This window comes from Gadus chalcogrammus, chromosome 9, assembly GCF_026213295.1.
Source record: "Gadus chalcogrammus isolate NIFS_2021 chromosome 9, NIFS_Gcha_1.0, whole genome shotgun sequence".
Classification (NCBI taxonomy): domain Eukaryota; kingdom Metazoa; phylum Chordata; class Actinopteri; order Gadiformes; family Gadidae; genus Gadus; species Gadus chalcogrammus.
In genome coordinates, this window is record NC_079420.1 from 16044070 (window position 1) to 16056574 (window position 12505).

A 12505-nucleotide genomic window follows, 5' to 3' on the forward strand; every position below is an offset into this window, starting at 1 on the left:
GGGCATTTCCTTACTTTAAAACGAGGGACATCGCGAACAGACGGAGGCTCATTCACAAAGCAGTTAGGCGCTTGTACCGCGGGAGTGTTTTTTCACATTCGAATATTATGAGGGACATCGCGAACAGACAGAGGCTCACTCACAAAGCAGATAGGCGCTTGTGTAACCGAGCGTTGGCACTTAGATATTTATATGACAAGAATGACACAAGCGTGGAAGGGAAAATAGTCTCGTTTACTTAGTACCTATCAGAAGTCACCCAGTCACAGCGTGAGAGCTGGAATACCTATATCCAAGTACGGAAACCCCGAGGGGATAAAATACATTCGCTCTTCACAATACTAGTCTGTTACACTTGTACCGCGGGAGTGTTTTTCACATTCGAATATTATGAGGGACATCGCGAACAGACAGAGGCTAATTCAGAAAGCAGATAGAGGCGCTTGTACCGCGGGAGTGTTTTTTCACATTCGAATATTAATTTTCACGTTCGAATTCGCGTTTTTGGATACATTTCGAACGAATATTCGAACTTCGAATATTCGTTGACAGCCCTAGTGCCAACTGCCAAGTAACACATTGGTATAAGCTGGCCGGCAGTTTGAGGTGATATGCACATGGGCTTAATGCATGGACAAATAATCCATGTACATTCTATTGGCATAGGCCTATTATCCAGATATACAAATGCGTTGCACATAGGCTATCAATTGGAAAGGCTGAAGGTCTCATGTGTTATAATCTTAAGATGATAACTAAGTCGGCAATAGCCTATGGGGATAATGGACATTTATTGTTTATAGGGATTTCCGATAATAAACCATAAGCGAAGCCTGTCATTATTGAAAGTCAGGGTAATTGAATGATGAATAATGTAAAAGCAGGATGACATTAATTGTCTCAGTGACTGAATCTAATGATAGGGTTTGTGCACAGTAGTTTTCAAGTCACGTGATCGGCTCCTGCAATCTGCAAATTTCAAGTTGACCTATGAAGTGTTTTGGTTGTGTATTGGCCGATAATGATTGGTGGCTGGTCGATCAATCAGGGCATCACTAGTTTGTCGCATTGCTAAAGGCCTCTAAGAGCATACCTGCAAAGTAAAGTGAGAAAACGTTACAAGGATATGGTTGTTGAAATACTATGTCTCCCTTAATGCCCACTACTTAGGGTTGAACAAATGTGATGAAGCCTTCCACCGTTGAGCTGGCGTATCCGTGATGAAGACTTCCACCGATGAAGACTTACACAGTGAGCTGGCGTATCCCGTCTATCATGTCTCTGTGCAGACTGCCCTCAGTGATTTGTGTCTTGAATAATTAATGTGCGCAATCTACGATAGATGTTGACAGTCTCCATCCACCGGAGGGGAACCATCAGGGCCATCTAGCCTAAGATATTCTAATTTTGTTTTATTAATTAATATTTTCACAATCAACATCCAAACAAAGACGTTTCTGAGGAAATATACCCTTCAAAAGGCCTATTCAATTTGTGTTGGATTGTTAAGGGTTAAGTGAAAAAAGCCCCTTTTATAAGAGTGCTGCTGACTCTGCAGTCGTTGGGAAGGAAAATGACATGCAGCTTTATGATTGGTGGTCCCGCTTTAATTTCACACAGGTCGAGTAATGTAAGCCAATGAGATTAATTTCAAATGACCATTCATATCTTCCCTCTAAATGGGTGGGCTTTGTTATCGCTAACTTTATGAGAAGTTCCGTCTGCTCTGAGGGACACAAATCCAATAAACTAGCTAGATTATGGGCGTGATTTGGTTGACTCCTTGGTGGCAGCTGCCGCGATAAACGTCATCGCTAGTGAGGAGGACATTTTCCAGGCCATTTTTTCTATCTTAACTCTTAATAAAAAGTTGGAGATAATAACAGAAAGATCCACACCAGAGCTAAAATTGGTTCAGAAAACCAAAGCTTTTGAAAGGCATTTCAACTATTTGAAAGGCATTTCAACTATCACGATACCCGTGGATGAGGAGATCAGCAAGGAGCAAAAGCTTTAAAGTTGGTGTGATGATGTGATCATTTGTCATTTTGCTTGCAGAGATAGCTGTTATATTGTTTTGGTGATAACTCTCACTCTCTCCTTGCTGTTTGGTCGTTGTATTGCTAAGGCCGGACCAGCGTACATTTTTTATTCAGAGTTAGAATTGTCATAGTAAACTTATCCAGTACTACAGAGAAGACACTGTAAGCTAGTATAGAGAAGACAAAGTTCGATAAGCCAGTGGTTTGCTTTTTCACGACGGGGTAGAGGGGTCCGAGGGCCGGGGTTTAAGGGTCATGATTTTGCTACTGCCAATCAACGTCCTCAAAGTAGAAGAAAAGGTTGACAGAATCCTCTAAGTTAGGCTTTAGCCTAATTTAGATGTAAATTGCCATTAAGTATTCAAGGGGATGTGCTGGCCATGTTTGCTTCTTTACAGTTAAACCTGCAGGTAAAGGTCCCATAAGAAAGATCCATAGACTCTGCATTCTTCCTAAGTACGTGTGATAATAACCGAATCATGCAGCATCATTAATGATACCTATCACGTTATCATTAATTAGCAGGCATCTCTCATCCAATGCACCATTTGACTGCTGAGGAAGTGCACTTTTGTTTATGAATCCTTCTCAGATGTTCACTCATGACTGAATCAAATTGTGCCATAATACGACCTATGATAGAAATGTGTCATTATGTGATTCATATAGGACATTTATATGCCCTCTCAAAGCGAGGTGTCAAATTATGCCAATGTCAGTGTATTCAGTGTATACACCTCTCAAATGCAGCACTTCTGGAGTTCTTGCCAACTCTTCATATTGGTAATTTGTGTCTTTGAATACTCATGTTCCTTTAATGACTAGCAAGGTTCTTCCAATTACTAAAGGCCGCTTTGGTTAATGCAATGTCCAGTTTTCCAAAAGGACTTAAAACAGAAGGCTGAGTCTGTGCTAACTGAATACAGAAGCCATATTCGCTGTGTCTTCTCCCCATTTTTCATGGCCATTTGGCTAAACTATCATGTTAATAAAGTAAATTCCTAATGCTTTCTCATTGTAGAATAAGAAATCCTTAAGCTCACCTTTAAATGTTCTCCTTGGACATAGATTTCATTATTCATGCTTAGCTCTGACCCAACTTTCATCAGTTACAGAAACAGCTATTATCTAGTGTTTTTTTCCCTTCCAAATCAATCCATTAATTTGTTGCCTTCAATAATGGAAACTACCGGTGTCTCATACAAAAGGTCTACTCTAGGAATGGCCACATTAGGAGTTAAAATTAGCTTGGGGACTGGGGGCCCCAAGCAGTTGCCTGCCATGCCTGTACACAGCAGCGCGTCAGAATACAGTCCTTTAAAGTCCATCCACAATAAGTGTATTGTTTTCAGCTTTGCGGATATGGCTGGTAAAATTGGGTTAGCAATTCACCAGAAAAATCATGAGGGCAGGTGAAACAGTGCAGGCATCATCTGATTATTTCTAGCAGTTGAAACTTAAAAAATCTTTGTTACTGAAGAGATGTGGTAAATTTTCAGGTCTGGAAGTAGCAAGAGAGCCTGACTGCAGGGCTCCACTACCTCTCTTTATAGTAGTGCACAGACACAAGAAGAGGAAGGTTCCGGTGATAGATAAGATCAGAGTCAAGATGTAGGACAGGAGTCAAGGCGAGAAGATTCTGTTGTCAAGTCATTAGGAGTGTATAAAAGCAAGGCCGACTGTTACGTGATTATTACATTGACGTCTTTGCTGATTAACCTTTTATTTATCTGTATAGATCTTCTCAAAAACACAGAGCAAGTGGTTAGGAATTAGGATATTCAATGGCTGAACACATTAACCTGGATAAGACTGATGAAGAGGCCACGACATGAAATCTATGCAAAAGGCATTGTGTCCCCACGCTGCCACTTGCTGCTGGCTTCGTGAGACAGCGGCCTACAAAAAAAGAATAAAAAATAGTAAAAAAATCTTTATAGAACTACAGCATGCCAAAGCCACAAAACTAACCCCACAACAGCAACTATGGACCAATCAATCGCTTCTGCAAGCGATTGAGCTGTGATTATTTTGATGGTTTGAATGAAATTCTGCAGCCATTTAATTACATGATTGTAAATTGAACATCTCCACACAGTTACTGTCAAGTGGGCCAACCTAATTACTTTTCTTCCCCTAGGTCAGTGCTATCATCAATGACGCAATGGAGGAGTTCACCGGACAGATTTTGGATTTGGCTGGTGGAAGAGTTGTCAAATTCCCCAGTTTGTGGAGCAATGGTTGATGAGACCATGGACATATCTGTCATTTAGCAGGTGGGTCTTGTTGAAATTTAAAATTCTTAGATGATTTTATAGTTTTTAGGGGACCTTACAAAGTCAGAAGCACTGTTGTTAAAATCAAAGTGCTGCGTGAAGTGTCTGCTGGGTATGTTGCAACTTTGTATGAGACCATACTGAAAGTCATCGGGGATGACAAGACACTACCAACTACCAAGCTGCCCTCCGTCGCCAGTGACGGAGATTGTCATGGTGATCATTTTGAAATCTCTAATGGAGATATACTGGAGTTGGCAAGAGACTCCATGACTCATTTCCTGGCCTTATAACTGTGCGGCACATCGCCTCAATCTGGCTGTGTCAGACTGCATTAAGGACAGAGGGGAGTACCCTACCGCACCAAATATGCCAGGACTGTCGGAACAATCTTCTGGTTCTACAGGCCTCCAGCAACAAGACCAGCAATCTCAAGGAAATGGAGAGGCTTTTTGAACCCCAAATCAAGCTGCAGGTTATATCAGTATTCAACGCTAGATTATTCACAGATTTACTTTCGCTTTTGTCATTTAGTAGGCTGAAGACATCCCTGACCAAGCTGAGAGGGAACAGCATAGTTAAGAACTGCTGGCGGGCATGCCTCCAATCAGACGCTGGTCTGAAGACTCAGGAGGATATGATGAGATCCTTGCATAGTTCAAATAAGTTGTCTGGGAGAGGTTCAAGGTTAAGTATGGTTAAGTATGATTGTTTCGATTATTTAATGTGGACTCACCAACTGTTTTATTGAAATGTGTTAAAATCTTCTACAGGAGATGGACCCATTTCCACCTGCACTGACAGAGAACATTGAGAACTGAACACCAGCAGCTTATCTGTCTTCACTTTGTTCTCTCCCAGATCGAGTATGGGAATGCTGAGATGAGGACCCAGGCAAAACAGTTCCCAAGATTGAGGGAGTCTGACCTTGTGTATGAGTGGGACTCTTACAGTGAGAAATCCTGATCTGAAGGTATTATATAGGTGATTATTTAGCTTGTATCTGAGGAATCATCTGAGCTGTATTCCACCCTGAGCCTTGCTGACACAATCGCCTACAGACATGAAGCCTGAAAATAATGTCTGAGAACCCCATTGGAATTCATGTCCGTATCAGAATAATTAAATGATTCTTAATGCATGAATTGCTTTTTTAAAAGGTTAGCACCCCTCCCCAACAGACTTCAGGAGAGGTACTTGGATGTGTGTTCCAAGATGGCAATTGATGGACCAGACCGGGGGGCCTTGGAAGAAGTGCATGGAAACTCAAGGCTGAAATGTTCTGCCTCTGGTTGTGAAATGGTTCTGGTTCTGAAATTCTAATGCTACCGAGGCTAATGAGCGAGCACGCAATTGGAAAAAGATTCAGCATGTCAAATAAGGAGCAGAAACCAAGTTTCATTAATCTTTATAGAACTGGGTGTGGCTCACAGCCGTAAAGGTTTGACCACTAGTGATAGCGCCCCCTGTAGTCAAAGCGGCTCACAACCTTTTTGAGACCTCTGTACATCCTGTCTATATATGCTTATTTATTTTTGGCTTGCTTTGCAACCACACTATTAAATCAGCAAAACGATGAGGGAGGATAGAAATATAGAGGCAGACATGTAATAGGGTCACTCAAGGTTTGAGGCCAAAATGTAATTATTCTACCATCTGTCTTCCTACGTATCAATTGTAAGTAATTACAAGGAGGGTTCAACAATGAACACAGCAGGAAAAATAGGAACAGATCAGGTCAGAATAGAAAATACAGTGAGTACAGGGGGTTTAAAGCCACATAAAAAAGCTTTTTTTAACTCAAGTTGCCATCAGCTGACTCCAGCTGACTAGTGTGGCCAATGTGTTGCCACAGTAACAAAACTTCTTTGATAGTTGCTATGGTTTGTTGAACTGCTTTGACTCCAGCAAAACCACACGTACACTCACGATGGACACAGCCACACTGTCCTCAAACAAAAGATCTTTGTTCCCCATATGTAGCGCAGAGTGGATGGGCCGCACCAACAAACAACCATACACAAACACAGAAACGCTGGCAGAAGTAACAAAGTTGTAGCATAAACATTGAAGAACGCAAAACATTTACCATTAATACATAATTTGTGTGTTACCAAACCAAATTCACAAAAAAAGAAATAATAAACTACACAAGCAACTAAAAACAAACTATCTTTCTTGGCCAAGGGAGATAGAAATGTAAACATTACAGGAAAGGGACAGGGGTTATGATGTGTATCATGTTGAAAAAGGAAATGAGAAAAAAGCCAGATGAGCGCAATGGCGTGAGGAAATCAAAGGAAAGGATAGAGGAAGTGATGGAGGACAGTATAAGGGGAAATGTGTTTTTGTGCAAAAGTAGGCCTTGTCTGTGTGTGCTTGACGACAACAACCCAGCTATTGGTTGTAAATATTAACCTTATATTACAAAAAGGTTTGCAGGCACACACAAACAGCATGTATGGTAACACACACTAAACCAATGCACTTTGATGCATAAAGACACACACACGCTGACATATGTAAACACTGTATACATAATACATTTCTGTTATTTCCTACTGGTTGTTTGTGTTAACCAAACACAAACACCAAGCCGGAATATAATTTAGCGCAACCTAATTCTAAGCTCCTCCCACCCCCAACCCATCAAACTGTTACTTTGCTCTTTAAACCTGGACTTATCCCTATCATCAACACTTCCCCTCACCTCCACCCTTCCTACATCTCTCCCTGTTTAAATCAAACTAACTTTCTCTGTTTATCTGTCGCTCTTTGTATTCACAACGCCCAACCCCTAACCTTTTCCCATTTCTAATGGGATTAAACCTAATAAGACCCTGTTCTAGAGTGCAAACACACACACGCGCATGCAGATGAATACACAGCAGAAAGCAGATGTGCACAACCCCAGGCCAGGACCTCAAGCTTTGTGCACGTGATGTAGCACAGCCCTGTGGGAAAGAGTGTAGCCACGAGGGGATCACTAGATGTGTATTTGCGCTTCCTTGCAGTCGGACACCGTAGATTCCATTAGCATGCAACAGGGTGGCTAGCGCAACATCACAAACATTTCCTTTTTCTTCTCTTTCCCTCATGTAAGATAATCATGAGTTTGAGATATCTACAGTCTATTATATCTATCTACCTCTTGGTTTCTCTGTTTCTGACTCAACACATGTGTGAACGACCTCCCGAATGGCCTCCCAGTGTGGATGCAATGTTTTCTTAAACACACAGACACAGGAAATGGAAGCCCTGTTCTCCTGCCTTGCTGCACCCTCAGAGCAAGCAATACAGGAAATGGTTATAATCCCAGCAGTACAGATAGAGTAGAGATCTCTCCAAATAAACCCATTGGGTTTCAGGAGAGCCTATGTAGCCTCACATAGACACCACTAAAACCAAATACAAACTTATTTATTTGTGTCGGTTATCTTACCGGAAAACCAGCTTTTTATTGTGTGAAAAGAGGAGGGAATTAAGTTGGCAATCACAAGGTGCATACACTCCCACCTCACTTGAACGGAACCAGCAAGAGGGGACAAGAAAGAATGAGTATACAATACATTTATGATATTTCTGCAATAAGGGGTAGAAGGTAGAAGGTTGAGGGAGTTATATATATTTAATGAAACACACAAACACACATGGTAAAGAGTACACTCTGGAGGCCGGCTTTGCCAGCTGGGCGGCCGGAGAACTTTCACACATGCCTAAAAGCCCACACACACAAATATCCCTCTCAAACAGATGGTAACATGCTTACACTCACATGCACACTGGGACCAGAGAGAGTAAGTGAGGAATATGCTGTTCACACATGGCAGATTCGTGAGTTGCATATCACATTGTCACATACGCACACATTATAGCCCTCCACTACACCTGCCTAAAAAACTATATTCAAAAATGAACACAATCTTGCTTACGAACTTTCTTTACACCTTTCTTTCTTTCTCTTGATACTTCTTACATCCAACTATCCAGCCTACTATTTGTCTTCTTTGCTGGCCTTTCACACAAAAACTCTGTCACTGTCTGTGACAGAGAGACTGTTTGTCAGTTTGTCAGTGTTTGTGTGTGCGTGTGTGTGTGTGTGTGTGTGTGTGTGTGTGTGTGTGTGTTGTGTGTGTGTGTGTGGTGTGTGTTGTGTGTGTGTGTGTGTGTTGTGTGTGTGTGTGTGTGGGTCACTCTCCTCTCTCTCTCTCTCTCTCTCTCTCTCTCTCTCTCTCTCTCTCTCTCTCTCTCTCTCTCTCTCTCTCTCTCTCTCTCTGTGACAGATGCCGTGCCTCAGCATGAATGCAGAGTGATTTCACAAGTTGGCTGATCATTCTCTCAATGGTCCCTTCTCTCTCCTGCCGCAATGTCTCTCGTGCAACACCCTCACACACAGTGAAGCTTGCAAAGGGCTATAGTATTAAGAATAAGATAATAGATAAGCCTTCACTAAACCCTACTTTTAATGTTGGGAAACAAAAATCTCTCTCTATCTCTCTGAAAGAGGCAATGCTGCTACCATAAAAAGCCAGTGCTTTGTTGTATTTGTAATTCAGGTGTGTTGCTATCAAACAGGCGAGGCAGGGCTTCATAATAACCAGTATAAAGTGGGAGCATACAATTAACGCGAGAAAGACGCCAATTGGAATGAAGTGAGCTCACTGTGGTGCTTCGTGTCACATTCTCCCCCTCTCTCTCAAACATAAACACATGGGCTTGTGATAGGAAACAGAGGTGCAGGGAGCGGTAAGGCTGCAGAAGAGAATATAGAGACGCCCCATCCCACATCCTCACGATTCACTCAATTCAAAATAGTTGTGCTTGTTGTTTATGCGACGTAAGCTTAGGTATCATGACGTAATAGCTCAAAAACTAAATCTACCATAATATTATTTCTAGAAATGCAGATCATAGGCAATCTTCGACAGAAACAGGAACAAGTTCGTTAGACGGAGGAAGTAACACATTGTTTCAAATGCACTGGGTGTGTATAATGTTTCACAAGTAGTGAAGCACACATCCACACACAACTAATTTAGGTTCATAAATGTACACTTACTTCATCTGTTTGACAATGGTGCTTTTGCCCGACTCCCCAGCCCCTGGTAAAGAGGAGAAAGACATCACATGATGTCGATTGTTAAGTGGTGGAGTGGTTGGAAGAAGCAAGACCCTAAATAGTCCAGAGATGGTTGAAGATGGAGACACTCGGCCACATACCCACCGTTGCCGACCCCCACCACCTGCTATACCATTAGGCCTAACTAAAGACATCGGGGGAAGGGACAAGTGCGTCGTGTTGTGGGGTTGTCTGGTTCACAAAAAGGCTACAATACAGTCATAACTTAATTAACATTTACACAAATAAAAGCGTGGCCTACGTGTCCACAGTAAAACGGGACTACTGGCTATTTGGACTCGAAAATAACGGTAAATCATCGCATACACAAATCGCCCTCAAACAGACCATTTCATGAAAGGAAAAGTGACTTTTCCAAACGATGATTGTGTTTTTACGTAGTTAAATCTCGTCTCTGCTTGTCTTACCGAGTAGCAGTAGTTTAACGTCTTTAGCCATGGTAACACCATCTTCCTTGAGGTTTTTCTCGATGGCTTTGCTTCGGTCGAGAGCCGCCCTCTCCTCTGCGCTCAAAGTACATCCCATGGCTAGCGAACACAGCTTGGTAGCGTTAGAGGTACTGGATTCCCCCACCAAATAATACGAAGATAAGTGTGTAAAACACAGTCGGGGCGATCCCCTTTTCTTCCTCCTTTTCCTCGGGTCGGCACTGCCTGTGATCCTTCTATCCTCTCTCTGTCTCTCGTCGGTTGGACAGATCGGCCCCTGGCGCTTGCTCAAATCGGGTAGATAGCACCGCTAAAACATTTAAAATCCAGTCGACGTGGTTTACAGCAAGACTTAAGGTAAAATACGCAACGAGATGTCTCGGATACTTTCTAATGTGTTCAATCTCTGTCGTGGTTCCGCCAGTCCACGTCAAAATCACGGTCCCCGAGGGTCCACTCTTTCCTCTTGTCTTCTTGTGTTACTGGGCGGCGGCGACAGAAGCAGGCAGCACTCGCATAGTTTTGTTAAAGCACAACTCCTGCTCACAATGGACGTTTATCCTGGGCGGCAGGATCTAGCTCAGCATAGATGCCACGAATCCCAGCACATTCGATTGGGCTCGCTTGCTGGTTTGTGACGTCAGAAGAAGAAAAAATATCAACCTACAGCGGAGCACTGTAAACCAGGGAAACGTATACCCTATCCAAGACAGAGGAATCACGGATGAAGGAATGAGAGAGAGAGAGAGAGAGAGAGAGAGAGAGAGAGAGAGAGAGAGAGAGAGAGAGAGAGAGAGAGAGAGAGAGAGAGAGAGAGAGAGAGAGAGAGAGAGAGAGAGAGAGAGAGAGAGAGAGAGAGAGAGAGAGAGAGAGAGAGAGAGAGAGAGAGAGAGAGATTTTTTTTAGATAAGAGAGGAAGATAAGTGACAGCGGCACACTGACATCCAAGAAACGGCCCTCTTAGCCAGCTTGTCCTGGGGACTCAGTCCGACACAAAACAACTAGGCCTACCACATCAGGAAAACCAAAATTATAGAAAACAAAAAGTAAACTATTTGGCACATTGGAAAGAATCCACCAAAGATCTGAGTAAATTGGCATGGTACTTTTTCCCTTAACAGAGAATACATAGTTGCAGAATACCTGACCACCGCGACCGATCCGAAAGCTGAGAAAATCTTTGACCAAATGAAGACTGAGACACAGCCTGGCCACCGGGAAGGGCCGCCACAGGCAGACCTTGCTCCCAAGATAAGACAGGCTATGCTCCCACTGAACATAAAACACACTGCAACTGAACTGCCCTCCTCATACCAAGACATCAGGAACACACACTTCACACGGACACGGGCATGCAAGGACTTTGAAAACAGTCCAGATGCTAACAAACTGCCCTGTTTGGAGAAATACAACAATGTTCAATCACAGCAGCCAGATTCGTCACCTGTTGGAATGAGAGAAGGACCTCAAACTCCCCATAAACTTACTCATTCCACATTCCACTCATTCCTTTGAAGTCTGTTGGCAATGATTGCACTATTGAACATATCCTCCACATTGTTAATACGTGTAAGTACAGTGTAACGTTAATTTATCTCTTTATAAGGGTTTTGGACTTTTTATAGTATTGAGAGATGGTGCACCTTTGGTTGGACTTTGATAGACTACAGGACTACAATAAATAAATGATTGAAGTATTGAATACATTTTATTATTTTTTATTTAAATTGAATGGGTTAGGGTTTATAAAAGTTTCAATATAGACAGTAAAGACGGTGAGTCTTGAAAATTATATTGTGCTCATGACTCTTAAAAAAAGAAGAGAATCATTCACAGTTCTTATAAATCTGCAGATATTACACCATGAATAAGCCGTAAGTCCACTGAGTGGCACATTTTTTTGCAATGCAAAAGGATCAGGTCAATTTAATGAAATTAATTGAATGAACTGCCAGTGATGCTGGATTACGGCCAAAACTAATATCAGAGGATATTGGATGAGGCCTGAGTTTGCTTCCCGATCTCTTTTCCCATGGTGGGTGGGCTGGCGTGGTGTGTGGTGGTCACAGATCCTGCCCAGAGCCAATGTGTTGGAGGAGGGCACCTGCTCACTGTGAAGGAGTGGAGGAAATAATCAAGCAGACCTATCAAATAATATATATTAAGCACACGTGTTGCATTAATGGTTTAACTGCCATGGCAACACTAATAACACAGGCACACAGCACTTATTTTTTGTTTGTTAATGTCAACCGCAGATTTCAAATTTAAATACATGAAAGACGTATAATGACATATAGTTGAGAAGATTCTTCTTGGGCTGCTGTTGATTAGCCATTTTTGCTTTGTTGGTTCCTAACTGAGTGAAATTACCTGGGTATCTTAATGTCAGCCATGATAAGAGCTGTTAAGATTATGTTAATGCTAAGGGAGGGTACTTCAGTTTTACCTTTTTCATCCTCTTTGGCCTAGTATAGCCTATAGGCCTACTGGGCATACTTTACTAAGGAAATTAGATAATGCCATCCATTTAAACCTTTAAAGCAACCCACCATTTTGCCGTTCATGAAAACAAACGATCAACATGACCGACAATTATTTTCATACAATCATCATACG

The 12505-nt window shown here is 42.2% G+C and overlaps 1 protein-coding gene across 3 annotated transcripts in view; it reads right to left on the minus strand.

Moving 5' to 3' along the window:
• gnao1a (guanine nucleotide binding protein (G protein), alpha activating activity polypeptide O, a) overlaps positions 1-10596 on the minus strand; it is a 69087-nt gene extending 58491 nt beyond the window's left edge. For all 3 annotated transcript variants that reach the window (XM_056599458.1, XM_056599459.1, XM_056599457.1), the window contains exons 1-2: positions 9866-10596; positions 9378-9420 (exon numbers count right to left, since the gene is read on the minus strand). In XM_056599458.1, the coding sequence (XP_056455433.1) occupies positions 9378-9420; positions 9866-9983 (161 nt within the window). In that variant the 5' untranslated portion in view covers positions 9984-10596. The remainder of the gene's footprint in view (positions 1-9377; positions 9421-9865) is intronic.
• Positions 10597-12505: the final 1909 nt, after the last annotated feature.